This window comes from Nicotiana tomentosiformis, chromosome 6 (genome assembly GCF_000390325.3).
Source record: "Nicotiana tomentosiformis chromosome 6, ASM39032v3, whole genome shotgun sequence".
NCBI classification, from domain to species: Eukaryota; Viridiplantae; Streptophyta; class Magnoliopsida; order Solanales; family Solanaceae; genus Nicotiana; species Nicotiana tomentosiformis.
In genome coordinates, this window is record NC_090817.1 from 91168098 (window position 1) to 91186610 (window position 18513).

General features: G+C 42.2%; 1 protein-coding gene across 2 annotated transcripts; it reads right to left on the reverse strand.

Annotated features, from left to right (window-relative positions):
• Positions 1 to 378: 378 nt before the first annotated feature.
• LOC104110431 (probable enoyl-CoA hydratase 1, peroxisomal) lies at positions 379 to 18231 on the reverse strand. Of its 2 annotated transcripts, XR_011408738.1 has the most exons (4): positions 17681 to 18224; positions 16384 to 16666; positions 16156 to 16228; positions 379 to 686 (listed from the first exon to the last, which is right to left on the reverse strand). XR_011408738.1 is itself a non-coding variant. In XM_009619927.4 (3 exons), exons 1-3 carry the CDS (start codon positions 18088 to 18090, stop codon positions 582 to 584), a joined length of 798 nt encoding a protein of 265 aa, XP_009618222.2. In that variant the 5' UTR covers positions 18091 to 18231; the 3' UTR covers positions 379 to 581. The 2 variants fall into 2 exon arrangements, 1 of the variants encoding a protein (XP_009618222.2); XM_009619927.4 differs by lacking the exon at positions 16156 to 16228 and having other exon boundaries at positions 17681 to 18231.
• Between the last annotated feature and the right edge of the window lie 282 nt (positions 18232 to 18513).

Consider the following 18513-nt stretch of genomic DNA (forward strand, 5'->3'; position numbering starts at 1 on the left):
GGAAACGTAGCAAGAAAAATTCTGACAATTGAAAAATTCATAACTCTAGGCCTTCTTGATCTTGTCTCCAACTTTTAGTCTTCCTAATTAATATTTTTTATCGCTTTTAATAGTTGCTAGTTAATTAGTTTAAAATAAGAATCACATTCGTGATAGTGAACAGTTATTGCTAAATCTTAGTTCTCTGTAGAATTCGATTCCGTACTTTTAGACCGGATATTCGATTCCGAACTTTTAGACCGGATTATATTTACAACGACCGCTTATCCTATTTAGGACTAAAGTTGGGCAAAAAATTATCAAAATCAGTAAACCGTGGAAGAAATTATAGGGCGTAATACAAAACCTTAACAATGTCATGTCACAAAGAAGACGGAGTGTGTAAAATGGTTGACCATGGTTGTGCCTTGTTGACAGGATCGTCACTCTACTGAAAATAGAATAACATCTTTCTTAGCGTTTGATCAATACAGTGCCATGTAAAATGAGACAAACAAAGTAATATTTACTTTTACTTGAAATTTCTCAATAAAACGTGCGCGTAGACTAGTTTATTTCAAAAGCAGAATAACATGAAAAATCTATAATTTTGAGGAAGGTTTGCTTGAACTCCGACCAGCAATGAACTCTTGCAGTTTCTTAAAGTGATCTTTGGACATTCCATCGTAATACTCGTGTGCCCTCTCCTGGAAATGACAATAAAGCGCACACATCAGTATATTAAGTTGCAGGTAGTGCGACTACATGGTAATTGCAAGATTTTGTACAAGTATTCATTAGTTTCTAATTTTTGACACGGCACTCTGACGATAACAACCTCAACGCATCCAGAAGAGGTGAACTAACAAGATTAAGTGGATCACTTAAGTTGGAGAGTAACTTGGATACTCAGACATCCATTTTTCCCTTTTTTATTTTATCTCGTCAACAGTTCTCTGCAGCTAGAAGATTTCACAAGACAAGCAACACAACCAAGAAAAAGAAGCAGAGAGAGAGAGAGAGCGCGCGCATTGCGACAAGATATTATATGGACTTGTAATACAGAAGCAACCGCCAACTTCACAATGTAAGGTGAATTAGTACATTTGAGAGTACGAACACCGTAGGGAATAGCCACACCAGAGACTAATAATCAACCATCGATCTTGATGTTAGACAAATATCAGATTCTTCATGCATGATTTAGGATTAACTTTAAAAAGGTGCAACCACCTGAATTGGTTCTCCCTTTCCCCCTATTTCAATCTCAGCTATCTTTTTCCTTCAAGGGCTGTTGGATGGGTTCTTATCTGGTATTTCGCGAGGTCATTATTTTTTCCGGTGAGAGAACTGGAGGGTGGATGGGGCTATGGGTACTAGGAAGGAGTGATAGACTATTTTTCCAGAGTACTTCCCTTTCTTTCTAATTGGTATTTGTAACGACTCGACCGTTCGTTTTGAGCTTTAGCGCGTCGTTAGGCGGTTTGAGCCCTTGAGTAACTTCACTTCAAGTATTATGACTTGTACACGTGATCGGAATTGACTAAGGTTTGACTTTTGAGTAAACGACCTCGGAATCGGAATTTAAAGGTTCCAACATGTTCGTATGATGATTTTGGACTCGTGCGTATGTCCGGATAGGGTTTTGGATGACCCGGGAGCGTTTCGGCGCCTATTGTGGAAAGTTGCCATTTTGGAAGAATTTCATAAATTTGGGTTGAAGTGTATTTTAATGTTATCGATGTCCGTTTGGAATTCTGAACATGAGAATAGCTCCGTATGGTAATTCAGGTCTAAGGAGCACGTCCGGATGGGGGGATTTGGAGGTCTGCAGGTCATTCTGGGGCCATTTGGCGAAAGTTAGAAGTTGAGGTTCTATTGGAAGTTTGACCAGGAGTGGACTTTTTGATATCGGGGTCGGATTCCGATTCCGAAAGTTGGAGTAGGTATGTAATGTCAAATGTGACTTGTGTGCAAAATTTAAGGTCAATCGAACGTGATTTGATAGGTTTTGGCATCGAATGTGGAAGTTAGGAGTTCAATGGTTCATTAAGCATGAATCGATGCACAACTTGTAGATTTGACGTTGTTTGATATGATTTGAGGCCTCGAGCAAGTTTGTGTTATGTTATGGGACTCCTTGGTGTGATTGGACGGGGTCCCGAGGGCCTCGGGTGTGATTCGGAGTGGTTTCGGACCAATTGTGGTTGTTTTGGCTGCTGTTGTTGCTAGTTTTGGTTGTCCTTCGCGAACGCGAAGGGAGTCCCGCGTTCGCGAAGAAAGGTTTTTGGGCGGTTGATTTTTGTTCATCGCGAACGCGACACAGAGGTCGCGAACGCGAAGAAGGGCTTGAGGAACCTACGCGAACGCGAAGGGGCGATCGCGAACGCGTAGAAGGAAAGGGGGAGCTGGGCCTGGAGTAGGTTGGCCTTCGCGAATGCAGCTCTTGGACCGCGAACGCGAAGGGGCAGGGGTCTGAGGCTTCGCGAACGTGGCATAGGTGACGCGAACGCGAAGAGGAATTTTGAGGCAGTGGCATTTGGCCTTCGCGAACGTGAGGCGTTTCACGCGAACGCGAAGACGGGTCGCCTGGGCAGTGTATAAGTTTGCCAAAACGGTTTTTGGCTCATTTTATCTCAATCTTCCATGGGAGCCGAACTAGGGGCGATTTTGGAGGAGCTTCTTCGTCACCCATCACAAGGTAAGTGATTCTCACCTATTACAAGTTAAATACTTGGTTTATATATGGATTTAAACATGAAAATTGGTGGAAATTGTGAGATTTTTAAGAAAACCTAGAAATTTGTAATTTTGGATTTTGACCACGAAATAGGACATGGAATTTGGAATAAATTATATATTTGAGTTAGTAATATTATGGGTAATGTTTATCTTCGAAAATTTTCGGAATCCGGGCACGTGAGCCTGAGGGTCGGCTTTATCGATTTTTCCAACGGAGTTGGAAATTGTTATAATTTGATTTATAATGAGTGTTAGAGTATATATTTATGGATTTGCACATTGATTGACTAGTTTTGGAGCGACGGGCACCAGTTTGAGGTGTTAGAACGGCATTGGAGCCGGTTATGGAACTTCGGAGCGAGGTAAGTCTCATGTCTAACTCTGTGAGGGGGAAACTACCCCCTAGGTGTTGTAATTGATATGTGCTACTTGTTGCGGGGGGCTACGTACGCACGAGGTGACGAGAGTTCGTACGTAGCTACATTCATGTTATTGTCCGAGTAGACTCAGGTTCACGCCATGCTATAACTGTACTATTTGGGTTATCACTTGCTTATTAAATTCTTTTACTTCGCATTACTACTTGAGACTATACGGAATAATTGCTAGAGTGACAGACTTGCTATTGTAAAGATTTGACGAGTTTCATGATTAGCCGCGGAATAATTGCTCCTCTTACGAATTTCTCCCGCGTTATGCGTTCTCATCGAAAGGTTTCCTCAAAGCTCCTTATAACTCACATGTTCCTTCGTGAGTGGGGTCAAGGACCCGTCAAAGCTTCTTATTCTAATGGGATTGGGCAGTTCGCCTCGGCAGGATTATGTACCACTCTCATGAGAGCGGGTCGTCGCCTCGGCAGTATGACAGATGTATCTATGGTTCGTGCCATACAACCATCGGCAGTGCACAAATTATGATGGGATTGGGCCGTACGCTTCGGCATTTATATAAAATACTCTCATGGAAATCGTGCGTAAACATATCTGGTGTGGTCCATTGTATATATATGCTCCGGTTGAGGAGGTAATTGCTAATTGAGAGCTTGAGTCTATTGTAGAGAGGACAGTATCACGTATTTACACTTGTTTAACTTCGTTTATTTACTCCGCCCCATATCTGTTTACTCCTTACTATATTTGTCCAAACGTTTATTTACTCCGCCCCATATCTGTTTACTCCTTACTATATTTGTCTTATTGGACCACTAGTAAGTGTCGATGTCGACCCCTCGTCACAACTTCTCTGGGGTTAGGTTAGATACTTACTGGGTACGCGTTGATTTACGTACTCATGCTACACTTGCTGCACATTTTTGAGCAGGTACATATATGTCTGGTGATCTTTTGGACGTAGAGGCGCGGCTATTGCGAGGACTTACCATAAGCTGCATTTCATGTTACGATCCGCAGCCTACAAAGCCTCCATCAGAGTTATTTGTATTCTCATGTCTAATTTGTATCTCAGACAAATGTTGTATTTTATTTCATTTCCTAGTTGATGTTCATACACTTGTGACACCGGGTTTTGGGGTGCTTATGGGTTGTCCTTTATTGTAGTTGTGAAAACATTATCAGTAACCCTGTAAATTCTATTTCTTATAATTTAATTGATGAAAATTATGATTTCAAAAATACTAAAATGAGTAATTAAATTAAACATTCACTGTTGGCTTGCCTGACGGCGATGTTAGGCGCCATCACGACCTCTAGTGGATTTTGGGTCGTGACAGCTTGGTATCAGAGCATTAGGTTCACTTAGGTCTCACGAGTCATGAGAAAATCTAGTAGAGTCTCGCGGATCGGTACAGAAACATCTGTACTTATCTTCGAGAGCCTACAGGGCTGTTAGGAGCACTTATCTTCTTGATTCCTCATCGTGCGATTTGATTCCTTTGAGGCTTATGCCTTTATATCCTTCCTACTCATTCTCATACGATGTTCAGCGCTCGTGTCATTTGGGCATCGAGGAGTTGCAGTGGTACTACAGACGGGGAGCAAGGTGTTTCTCCCTGCGCATTCGAGCAGGTTATTATTGTCTTCTTGTGGAAGGAGGTTCTATTATTTCAGCTCAGTAACTGTATTTTCGATGGTTTCAAGGCTACGCGCAGGTTGCTATGATGTTCAGACGTTGTTATCGCACTGTGTTCGTGTAAAGGTAGGGTGTTTGTCTATGTGTCGGGGCAGTGAATGACTTGAAAGGAGGTTTTTCTCAGTGCATGATTCAGAGGTTCAAAGGTTCAGCATTTTATTTCCAGCGGAGGAAAGTCAATCGGACTATAAATGTTCAAGTTTGGGATAATGGAGTAACGAGACTTGATATTTTCGAGCGTGGTAGAATTCTCAATTGTGATGTGGTGTCATCGTTGCGTTAAGGTTCGCCGGAGTTATGGTCTTCATCAATTTGCCTTCGGGGCAGGGTAGTGTGAAATGGTGCCGGAGAAGCGATTGTCCGAGATGGCGGAGTGTAGCGATTTCGGAATCAAATGGGCATTTCTAATGTTGATGGCTCGAGAAGGATGATCTTCTAGGAGGCTTGGAGTTGGTGGCAATTTATTAGCTCAAGTGTTACAGAGATGGATTCGGATTTGAGGGAACAATTGGGCAGCGAAGGACGAGGAAGGACATGTGGGAGGTGTTTTGATGTGGTTGAATTGCTAGAAGGTCAAGTATGAAAAGCAGAAGTCGAGGAGTTGCTTAAAGGAGAGGGTTTAACCAAAGTGGGAGAGTGGCAGAGTAGCATATGGGTTCTGTGGTAGGATAGCCACACGCCTTGAGGAAAGTTTGGAGCCATTTGGGAATTCATGATGGACAGTGACTAGGTCCACGGATGCAACATGACTTCGAGTTTGGAATGTATTGTTGGACTTTCAGCTGATGTCAATGGGGAAGGAATCTCGGTGGGTCCCAGGGTTATGTAATTGTAGCTTCAAGCTGAGTGGGAGAGCTCCACCGTCTATGATTGGATTGCGTGGTTGTCTACTTGTACGGTTTCTGGTTATCGGTGTATTGGTGGGTTATTACGACTAAGGAAAGAAAACATCAGTGATGATTGAGCAAAGGATTTGAGGAATGTGTGCTATACTTGGCCTTATCGGTTCATCTTCAGGTTTTGGGAAGACTCAAAGTCTATGCTTTGTGTGGATGTGATGTACAAGGAAACGAATTCAGCCGGTTGCTTCTTTGAGAGGGTGTTCATGTGCTAGCAGGTCCTTGGAGTTTGATTATATTCGGGGACAAGTCAGAGTGGGTGACTCTCAACAACGGTCCTAGTGGGTTCAAAAATTAAAGTGTGGTGCCTAAGGATTCCGGGTCTGTGGTATGGTTAAGTATCGAGCTTCTGCAGTGGATTATGAAAGAGGCTTGGAGTGTTCTATGTTATCATCGGTCTGCGGTGTAGCATTGGAGGAATGGAAGAAAATAACTTCGGATTCGTAGAGGAATTATCAGAATGGGTGTACCAGTTGAAGATGCGAATGTGCGCACAAGGAGGGTATGAGTTAGTTCGTGGGTTTTAAGGCATTGTGGTCTCGTAAAATAGGGTCACTCAGGATGAGTGCGGATTGGGTTCGTTATATTTTGAATGGAGCTATTATTATTTCTAAGGCAAGTCCAGAGTAAATTAGAAGAAGTTGGTTCGGTTAGCAATGGTTGAATCGGCATGATGGTGGCAATGATCAGTTCCTTTAGCGTGTTAAGTTATGCAGGTGATTTGTGGCGGTACGTGCGAGGCTTGACGGCCACCGTAATTTGATTTATTTGGAGGTATTCGATTATAATGACATGTTATGTGTAGATGGATCCTGGAAGAGTTATGGTGGTTTAGACCACTACTTGGGGATTGTATTTTCTGCGGTTATGGGAACGGTTATGGGAATCTAATCGCGTGTTCTGCGGTTATGGGAACGGTTATGGGAATTTAGTCGCGTGTTGCAATGGTTCTCCTGAAATGAGTTAAGCGAAAGGTTTCTATATTATGGAGTGTTTATTCTATTAGTGGTTCAGGAGTTATGATGGAATTCTTGTACTCTCGCGTATTGACATGTTAGGTGCAGTGAGCGGCATGGGAATTGGAAGTTGAGGATCAAGGTTGCGGTTCGGTGTAGACAAGTATATTACGAGCTCGGATGAGCAGGAAAGAATTCAGATGTTTAGAGTAAGCTGGTATTGTCTTTAGTGTCACCTGAGATTGGTGTCCTGTGTAAGAGGCTTTGTGTACTGATTTGCGGATTCTCGATTCGCTTTACAGCATTGTATGGCCGGTGGTATGGATATGCAGACTTTGTTACCTGGTGCGGGAGGTCGTGAGAGTGTATCCCACGGGAAGATTGTATAAGTATGACATGTAGTCACTTGATTGATTGAAGATTGAAACCAAGTATGGAGATTATGGTACTATCGCTAATGTGAGAGCTTAGGCCTGGGAGGCGCTCTATTCATTTGGTTGTGAACTGTGGAAGTTTGTTCCGGATTGGACGGTTGTTCTTATGTATCATGAGTAGGGGTGTTGTGGATCCTTGGAAGGTTATTAGCCCAGTGCGGTACGATCAGAATCGCCTTGAGGTCCGTGGATGGATCTAGATGTGAATGTGCGCTCTATATCAGGCCGGATGTGTTCATGTCAGCATAGCATTGCTTACGGAGGGGCCTTCGGACCTTGGATGTTATTTTTGTCGTCAGTTATTCCGTGCAATCTCTATTGTGCCATGTGGGTTGTGAGACGGTATGATTATTCGCACTCGTATCGAGATCCCATGTAGTTTGTGGTGTTGTGAGAACATGATAGCTCTCGAGATGCAAGTCATTTATTGCACCTTAGCGCTACCTGTCTCCCCAGGGATGATATTATACACTTGGCATGCTTGTGGTCGACATTTGGGTATTTCGTAGGTACGAGCATTATGGCTCGATAGGTATTTCCTTATAGATTATTATGTTTGGATCGGGTGGCACACCGCCACGGGTATCATGGTTGGATCGGGTTGCACGCCGCAACGGTATCATGTGTGGATCGGGTTACACGCCGCAACAGTGTGATGTTGAGTACAGTTCCCTATATCTATTCTTGTGTGTTTTGTTTCTCATTTTATGAGTAAGGTTCATAAAATCTTTTCGGTTGTTTAATTAGTTACGTGGGTTGAGTAGTTCTTTCCGGAGTTCATTTTCCTTATGTATCACATTCGAGTTTGTAGCTTATTGGCACATTGTGGCATCATATGAGAGTTTTGGCAGTGTCTGAGGTGGCTTATTACCTGAGCAGCTTGTACTGGGTGAGACGAGATTATTGGACATGTGATCAGTGCGATCGGATTAATATAAGGTATATTAAAGAGCAAATATCGTTGTTCAGTTCAGAATGAAGTAATGCTTCTTCGTCAGGAACTCTATGATTTGTGATTCGGTAGATGGTTATGAGTTTCTACAAATCTTTTCCGTCGTGGCAATATTGCGAGAGTTGAAGCAGGGCTTATATATGTTATGAGGTATACTACGGGCTTCGGGTCAGTGGAAATTTCAGCCGTTGTGCTTGGGGGAGATTGCCTTGGGCAAATGAGTTATGTGGTGCATGGTGTAATTTCAGCGGAGGAGCATGGTCACGCTGGGTTCAGTGTCCGGTGATTTATACGGTGTTCGTGTGTCAGAATATGGTATCGTGGAGAAACTCCGGATGTTGGAATTTGGCTCTAAAGTTTGCTAGCTAAGGTAGCAGGAAGGATCTTTAGTCTGGCTCGAGCTAATGTGCTATAATCGGTTATGGTGGCACGGGTAGGTGCACGAGGTGTTAAACAGTGATTTTGGACAATTCCGGAGCAGTTCTTAGCACGTTCGAGGACGAACGTATGTTTAAGTGGTAGAGAATGTAATGACCCGACCAGTCATTTTGAGCTCTAGCGCGTCGTTCGGCGGTTTGAAGCCTTGCGTAGCTTCACTTTATGTATTATGACTTGTACACGTGATCGGAATTGACTAAGGTTTGACTTTTGAGTAAACAACCTCGGAATCGGGATTTGAAGGTTCCAATAGGTTCGTATGATGATTTTGGACTCGGACGTATGTCCGGATCGGGTTTTGGATTACCCGGGAGCGTTTTGGCGCCTATTTTGGAAAGTTGGCATTTTAGAAAATTTTCATAAATTTGGGTTGAAGTGTATTTTAATGTTATCGATGTTTGTTTGGAATTCTGAGCCTGGGAATAGCTCTGTATGGTGATTCTGGCCTTGGGAGCGTGTCCGGGTGTGGATTAGGAGGTCTGTAGGTCATTTTGGGGTCATTTGGCGGAAGTTGGAAGTTGAGGTTTTTTTGGAAGTTTGACCGAGAGTGGACTTTTTGATATCGGGGTCGGATTCTGATTCCGGAAGTTGGAGTAGGCCCGTAATGTCAAATGTGACTTGTGTGCAAAATTTGAGGTTAATCGGGCGTGATTTGATAGGTTTTGGCATCGAATGTGGAAGTTAGGAGTTCAATGGTTCATTAAGCTTGAATCGATGCGCAACTTGTAGATTTGACGTTTGTGAGAAGGCACGGCAGAAAATATGTTATTGATATTGAATGATAAATACAATACAAGAGGTCCATATTTATAGCTATACACTACAAGGAGATATTACTCCTCTTCCAATGTAGGACAAGACTACACTATACATATCTGTAAATTAACACTCCCCCTCAAGACGGTGCATACACATCATATGTACCGAACTTGTTACACATGTAGCTAATACGAGAACCAGTAAGAGACTTAGTGAAAATATCTACTAGTTGATCATTCGACTTTACAAACTTTGTAACAATATCTCCTGAAAGTATTTTTTTCTCTGACAAAGTGACAGTCGATCTCAATATGTTTAGTCCTCTCATGGAACACCGGATTTGACGCAATATAAAGAGCAGTTTGGTTATCACACTAGTTCCATCTTGCTGATTTCTCCGAACTTTAACTCCTTGAGCAACTGCTTGACCCAAACTAACTCACACGTCGCCATAGCCATGGCCCGATATTCGGCTTCGGCGCTAGATCGAGCAACTACATTCTGTTTCTTGCTCTTCCACGAGACCAAGTAACTTCTTACTAGAACACAATATCCAAATGTAGAACGTCTATCAAAAGGTGATCCTGCCCAATCAGCATCTGTATACCCAACAATCTGCTCGTGGCATCGATCCTCTAATAGTAATCATTTGCCTGAAGCTGACTTTATATACCGAAGAATACGAACAACTGCATCCCAGTGACTATCATAGGGAGAATCCATAAACTGACTTACAACACTCACCAGAAAAGAAATGTCAGGTCTATTCACTGTGAGGTAATTCAATTTGCCAACCAACCTCCTATATCTCGTAGGGTCTCTAAGAGGCTCCCCCTGTCCAGGCAAAAGCTTAGTATTCGGATCCATAGGAGAGTCAATAGGTCTACAACCCATCATTCCAGTCTCCTCAAGAATGTCTAAGGCATACTTCCGCTGTGAAATAACAATACCTGAGCTAGACTGAGCGACCTTAATACCTAGAAAATACTTCAATCTGCCCAGATCCTTAGTCTGGAAGTGCTAAAAAAGATGTTGCTTCAGATTAGTAATATCATTCTTATCATTGCCAGTAATAACAATATCATCAACATAAACCACTAGATAAATACACAGATTAGGAGCAGAATGCCGATAAAACACAGAGTGATCAGCCTCACTACGAGTCATGCCGAACTCCTGAATAATTGTGCTGAACTTACCAAACCAAGCTCGAGGGGACTGTTTCAAACCATATAGTGACCTGCGCAATCTGCAAACACAACCATTAAACTCCCCCTGAGCAACAAAACCAGGTGGCTGCTCCATATAAACTTCTTCCTCAAGATCACCGTAGAGAAAAGCATTCTTAATGTCTAACTGATAAAGATGCCAATGACGTACATCAGCCATGGACAAAAAGAGACGAACAGATGCTACTTTAGCCACGGGAAAGAAAGTATCACTATAATCAAGCCCAAAAATCTGAGTATATCCTTTGGCAACAAGACGTGCCTTAAGCCGATCAACCTAGCCATCCGGGCCGACTTTGACTGCATAAACCCAACGACAACCAACAACAGACTTACCTACAGGAAGAGGAACAAGCTCCCAAGTGTCACTCGCATGTAAAGCAGACATCTCATCAATCATAGCATGTCGCCATCCTGGATGAGATAGTGTCTCACCTGTAGACTTAGGGATAGAAACAGTGGACAAAGAAGATATAAAAGCATAATGAGATGACGACAGGCGATGATAACTTAAACCGACATAGTGGGGATTAGGATTAAGTGTGGATCGTACACCTTTGCGGAGTGCAATTGGTTGACTAAGAGGAGACAAGTCCGCAGTAGGTGCAGAATCTGATACGTGGCGTGAATTACCCGGGCCTAATGTTGGATGTGGACGACGATGATAAGTCAAGAGTGGTGGAGCTGTAGAAGTTGAATTGGATTATGTGGAGGAGCTGGAGCTATAGTTGGTGGAGCTACAACTGGAGCTGTAGGTGATGGAATTGGAGCTATAGGTGGTGGAGCTATAACAGGAGTTGTAGGTGGTGGAGCTGGAGTGACTGAATCTCCAAAAGATGAAACTGGTAGTACCTCAGAAATATCTAAGTGATGACCGGACCCTGTGAAGTATGATTGGGTTTCAAAGAAGGTAACATCAGCGGACATAAGGTACCGCTGGAGGTCAGGAGAGTAGCATCGATACCCCTTTTGTGTTCTCGAGAAACTCAGAAATACGCACTTAAGAGCACGAGGAGCTAACTTATTTGTTCCTGGAGTAAGGTTATGGACAAAACAAGTGCTTCCAAAGATACGAGGTGGAAGAGAGAACAAAGGTAAGTGGGGAAACATGACAGAGAATGGAACTTGGTTCTGGATAGCTGAAGATGGCATACGATTAATAAGATAGCAAGATGTAAGAACTGCATCCCCCCAAAAACGCAACAGAGCATAAGATTGTATGAGTAGGGTACGAGCAGTTTCAATAAGATGTCTATTCTTTCCTTCAGCTACCCCATTTTGTTTAGATGTGTACGGACAACATGTTTGATGAATAATCTCATGAGATTTCATAAAATGCTGAAATGGGGAAGACAAATACTCTCGGGCATTATCACTACGAAATGTGCGAATAGAAACCCCAAATTGATTTTGAATTTCAGCGTGGAAGGTCTGGAAAATAGAAAACAGCTCAGATTGATTTTTTATCAAAAATATCCAAGTGCATCTGGAATAATCATCAATGAAACTGACAAAGTAGCGAAATCCCAAGGTGGAAATGACCCGACTAGGACCCCAAGCATCTGAATAGACTAAAGTAAACGGTGACTCTGCTCGATTATCAAGACGCCGAGTGAAATGGGAGCGAGTATGCTTACCGAGCTGACATGACTCACACTCTAGAGCTGACAAATGAGATAAACCATATACCATTTTCTGAAGTTTTGACAAACTGGGATGTCCCAACCGTTTATGTAATAAATCTGGTGAATCAGTAACAGGACAAGTTGTAGAAGGAAAGACAAAATGTGAGTCCATGTGATTTAGCAAGGATAAGGTAATAAAGTCTGTTTGATTCATGCCCGGTATCAATGATCCGCCCCGTACTGCGTTCCTGTATAAAAACATGGTCATCAAGAAATAAAACAGCACATTTAAGTGATTTGGCTAAGCAACTAACAGCTATGAGATTAAAAGGACTATTGGGAACATAAAGGACTGAATCTAAAGGTAAGGAAGGAATTGGACTTGCTTGACCTATTGTTGTTACCATGGTTTGAGACCCATTGGCCATTGTGACTTTTGGAAGAGATTGAGAATACGAAATAGTAGTGAAAAGAGATTTGTTACCAGAAAGATGATCTGATGCACTTGAATCAATGACCCAAGACTCAGAGGATGAAGATTGTGAGAAACAAGTCACATTATTACCTGTTTGAACAACAGAAGCTATATCAGAAGATGTCTGCTTACATGCTTTGTACTGAATGAACTCAATATAATCTGCTAAAGAAACCATCCGACTATTCAAAACATCGGTTCCCATGTCGCTACGAGATGTCTGCTTACATACTTTGTACTGAAGGAACTCAATATAATCTGCTAAAGAAACCATCCGACTATTCAAAGCATCGGTTCCCATGTCGCTACAATTTGTAGTAGTAGGGTTAACTTGAAATAGTGGAAATAAGTAACTCCTGTGAGAAAACTGAAGAAGTAGCTTGAAAAGCACTGTTTACAGAAGGAAAACTGAACAATGTTCTACGCCGGAAACACTATTCACGCTGAAAAAACTGTAGCTCGCCGGAATCTACTGTAGCTGTTGAAAAACTCAAAGTGGTCGGAATGAAACAAAACCAGTGAGGGTATAATCGGAATTACCAGGCGATTCTACTGTTCAACTGGAACTTTTTCAAAATCTGGCCGGAACAGTGCTCACGCGCCGACGCGTGGGTCAGATCTCGCCGGAAAATATTTTCTTTTCCAGGCGCGTGAGTGCGCGTGGACGTGTGTTTTCCGGTGGGGTTGACTGGGGTTTGGTCGCCGGAGCCTAAGGAGTCTTGTGGTGGTGTTGGTTTTTGCACAACACCAACAGAAAGTGATTTGCTTACGGACAGCCTTCTAAGTCGCCGGAAAATTGCACGGCGAAGAGGTCTTTCTTCCCGGAAGTCGTTGGAATGATGCACAGCGACGGGTTTCTCACTAATGTTCTGATACCATGTGAGAAGTCACGGGAGAAAATATGTTATTGATATTGAATGATAAATACAATAAAAGAGGTCCATATTTATAGTTATACACTACAAGGAGATATTACTCCTCTTCCAATGTGGGACAAGACTACACTATACATATCTGTAAACTAACAACGTTGTTTGAAGTGATTTGAGGCCTTGAGCAAGTTTGTGTTATGTTATGGGACTGGTTGGTGTGATTGGACGGGGTCCCAGGGGCCTCGGGTGTGATTCGGAGTGGTTTCGGACCAATTCTGGTTGTTTTAGCTATTGCTGTTGCTGGTTCTGGTTTTGTCCTTCGCGAACGCGAAGGGAGTCCCGCGTTCGCGAAGAAGGGTTTTTGTGCGGATGATTTTTGTTCATCGTGAATGCGACACAGGGGTCGCGAATGCAGAGAAGGGCTTGAAGAACCTACGCGAACGCGAAGGGGCTATCGCGAACGCGTAGAAGGAAAGGGGGAGCTGGGCCTGGAGCAGGTTGGCCTTCGCGAACGCGGCTCTTGGACCGCGAACGCGAAGGGGCAGGGGTCTGAGGCTTAGCGAACGCGGAGTAGGTGACGCGAACGCAAAGAGGAATTTTGAGGCAGTGGCATTTGGCCTTCGCGAACGCGAAGAAAGGTCGCCTGGGTAGTGTATAAGTTTGCCAAAACGGGTTTTGGCTCATTTTATCTCAATCTTCTATGGGAGCCGAGCTAGGGGCGATTTTGGAGGAGCTTCTTCGTCACCCATCACAAGGTAAGTGATTCCCACCTATTACAAGTTAAATACTTGGTTTATATATGGATTTAAACATGAAAATTAGTGGAAATTGTGAGATTTTGAAGAAAACCTAGAAATTTGTAATTTTGGATTTTGACCACGAAATAGGACATGGAATTCGGAATAAATTATATATTTGAGTTAGTAATGTTATGGGTAATGTTTATCTTCGAAAATTTTCGGAATTCTGGCACATGGGCCCAAGGGTCGGCTTTATCGATTTTTCGAACGGAGTTGGAAATAGTTATAATTTGATTTATCATGAGTATTAGAGTATATATTTATGGATTTGCACATTGATTGATTAGTTTTGGAGCGACGGGCACCGGTTTGAGGTGTTAGAGCGGCGTTGGAGCTGGTTATGGAACTTCGGAGCGAGGTAAGTCTCCTGTCTAACTCTAGGAGGGGGGAAACTGCCCCCGAGGTGTTGTAATTGATATGTGCTACTTGTTGCGGGGGGCTACGTACGCACGAGGTGACGAGAGTCCGTACGTAACTACATTCATGTTATTGTCCGGGTAGACTCAGGTTCACGCCATGCTATAACCGTACTATTTGGGTTATCACTTGTTTATTAAATTCTTTTACTTCGCATTACTACTTGAGACTAGACAGACGTAAAGTGATAGACTTGCTATTGTAGAGATTTGACGAGTTTCATGATTAGCCGCGGAATAATTGTACTCCTCTTACGAATTTCTCCTGCGTTATGCGTTCTCATCGAAAGGTTTCCTCAAAGCTCCTTATAACTCACATGTTCCTTCGTGAGTGGGATCAAGGACCCGTCAAAGCTTCTTATTCTAATAGGATCGGGCCGTTCGCCTCGACAGATTATGTACCACACTCCCATGGGAGCGAGTCATTCGCCTCGGCAGTATGACATATGTATCTATGGTTCGTGTCGTTCGACCCTCGGCAATGCACAGATTATGATGGGATCGGGCCGTACGCCTCAACATTTCTATAAAATACTCTCATGGAAATCGTGTGTAATATTTAACAAGAAGTCGGTGTATTCATGAGTCTTACAACAACAACAACAACCCAGTATAATCCCACTAGTGGAGTCTGGGAGGGTAGTATGTACGCAGACCTTACCCCTACCCTGGGGTAGAAAGGCTATTTCCGATAGACCCTCGGTTTCCTCCCTCCAAGAACTCTCCACCTTGCTCTTTGGGTGACTTGAACTCACAACCTCTTGGTTGGAAGTGGAAGGTGCTCACCACTAGAGCAACCCACTCTTGTCGTATTCATGAGTCTTCCTGATTTGAATTATAACGACCAATCTGGTGAGGTCCATTATATATATATGCTTCAGTTGAGGAGGTAATTGTTAATTGAGAGCTTGAGTCTATTGTAGAAAGGAGGACAGTATCACGTATTTACACTTGTTTAACTTCGTTTATTTACTCCGCCCCATATCTGTTTACTCCTTACTATATTTGTCTTATTGGACCACTAGTAAGTGTCGATGTCGGCCCCTCGTCACTACTTCTCTGGGGTTAGGCTAGATACTTGCTGGGTACGCGTTGATTTACGTACTCATGCTACACTTGCTGCACATTTTTGAGCAGGTACATATATGTCTGGTGATCTTTTGGACGTAGAGGCGCGGCTATTGCGGGGACTTACCATGAGCTGCATTTCATGTTACGATCCGCAGCCTGCAGAGCCTCCATCAGAGTTATTTGTATTCTCATGTCTAATTTGTATCTCAGACAAATGTTGAATTTTATTTCATTTCCTAGTTGATGCCCATGCACTTGTGACACCGGGTTTTGGGGTGCTTATGGCTTGTCCTTTATTGTAGTTGTGAAAACATTATCAGTAACCCTGTAAATTCTATTTCTTATTATTTAATTGATGTAAATTATGATTTCAAAAATACTAAAATGAGTAATTAAATTAAACATTCACTGTTGGCTTGCCTGACGGCGATGTTAGGCGCCATCACGACCTCTAGTGGATTTTGGGTCGTGACAGTATTAGCATCTACTATACCTGCAATGCATGCATGGGTTCTCTTTTAATATAATACTTAAAAGATTTAGATACAGATAATAGGCAATAAGTTAAAATTAGACAGGATGGACACTGCTTCAAACAAGATGTACAATTAGCTTGTAAACCATAACAAAAACAGGAGATCTTGTTACCTTCTCAAGAGCAAGGGCTCGGGTCAAGTCTTGTTTGAACCCATCATTGATTACTGCCTTGTACTTCAAAACCAGGTCGTGGTTGTTCTTGATGATGGCTTCTGCTATTTGCCTAGCTTTCTTCAAAAGTTCACTTCTGTCTACAACATAATTTACCAAACCCCATCTCTCAGCTTGTTCAGCGCTGAGAGGCATTGCAGTTAAAGATGCTTCACGAGCTCGGCTGGGTCCAATAACACGAGAGAGTTTCTGAGATAGACCCCAAGAAGGAAATATCCCAAACCTGCATCACAAAAGCAACGACACTCTTGTCAGAAAATCATCTAGAAACACATATGAAGTTTAACATTAATATCACAGAACTTGTATATAGATTGGGTTCAAGTGTTTAAGTAGCTTAAAACTCAAGTAGAACAACTGAAAATACCATGAACACTTATAACTTTAGGTATATCAGGTTTTTCAAGAGGTTGATAGCCTCAATTAACTAGTAACTCAGACGCTGACGGGAACTCTCTGTATTCAATAGAATTTTCAGCTTAGAATTTATACAGCTAAGGACTTTGTCTCATTTTAATAGCGGCTTACATGGGGCTAAAGTCCACAGGTGACTAATGATCGGTCAAATGCAGAGATTTCATTTTAGATCACATAAACAATAAGCTTAAAACTTAAACTACTATGTAAGTAAAACTTAAAATCAACTATGAAACTGAAGCACAGTCAATACTTTAAAAATCAAGTTCAAGAACGAAAAGTAGTAAAGCTAAATAGTTTGGTTTGGTGCTAACTGTCAATACAGAAGTACTAGTTAAGATACAATTGTAAGCACAATTTTGCAGGAAAACCAACTCCTATGTGGTGTAATCTAAGCTTCTTAAGACAGTGATCAAGCTATGAATCAAAAGCCAATTAGTTTATTTTCCAAAAATTTTATGGGAAGGCTCAACTAGTAGAATTGAAACCTGAGAATTGAGATGCTCAGTATGGGGGAGAATTCATTCAGTCTAGTCATAACTTACTAATTAAGAATCAAGCTAAATCCAGTCTCAATTTCTCCAATATAGCATGACTTAAGGTAATAAAGCTCACTTGTTAAAAATCACCACCATCCAGCTTCGACAGTTCCAATATCCAAATATATCCTAACATTGATCATATGTTTCTTCATCAACAGAGTAACATCATAAACAGAACCGCCCAAATAAGTAAATTTAGAAGAAAAAAACCATTCTTTTTTCCCTACTAGTATCAATATAGCAAAAGCAAAAGAAAAATTCCGAGAAATAAGACAAACCTTGCATGAGTGTCCAAGAATTTAGCATCATTAGAGGCAACCAACAAATCACAAGCAAGAGAAATCTCAAAACCAGCAGTCACAGCAAATCCCCCAATAGCCCCAATGATGGGCTTCCTACAGCGTTCCATTTGCGCCACCGGATCAGTCTCCACATCCTTCACGTCACCCTTAAACACGTCCTCCGCTGCCGTCAGGTCAACGCCCGAGCAGAACGATCGACCCGATCCGGTGAGTATAATGACCCGAACCGAATCATCCGCGTCCAAGGACTTGAAAATTCGAGCAAGATCAACCATCATTGACTTAGTCAGGGAATTTAGGGACTTGGGTCGGTTTATTGTAACCCATGCAACCCCGTCGGATTCCCGATTCACCAGTATCAGATTTTCCTGTGATGATTTCTCCATATTCTTGATTGTACTCTAAAAGTGTATGTGCGAATTGTATAATTAGTAACTCGTACTAGGGTACATCCGTATAAGAAGAAAGGGAAGATTTGCGGTGTACTTGATGGAATAATGTCATTGAAGTGTGTGCCATTTCTGTTTAGGTCACCTATATCCATTTATAAATAGTTTATTGTAAAAGTTGTTCTATTCATGAAATATTACTAATATTAGTTACAGCGGCAGAGCCAAAATTTTCGTTAAGGGGTATCAAAATATATAAAAGTAAATATATCATGAAATTATGGAGAGTCAATACATACTATATATATATATATACATATAATTTATTTTTTTTACCTAACTACACAGTGTATTTTTCCCGCAAATGGGCGCCATTCCTATAAGGTGGCTCCACCGGTGATTAGCTGAATGTTACCAATA

What these genes read in the sequence shown, in the direction of transcription:
- LOC104110431 (XM_009619927.4), bottom strand. Translation starts at nt 18,090, where the DNA reads ATGGAGAAATCATCACAGGAAAATCTGATACTGGTGAATCGGGAATCC. An exon ending in TTCTTGGACACTCATGCAAG is followed by an intron (nt 16,667 to 17,680) that starts GTTTGTCTTATT and finishes TTTGTGATGCAG; the next exon opens with GTTTGGGATATTTCCTTCTT. An exon ending in GAGCCCTTGCTCTTGAGAAG is followed by an intron (nt 687 to 16,383) that starts GTAACAAGATCT and finishes TGTCATTTCCAG; the next exon opens with GAGAGGGCACACGAGTATTA.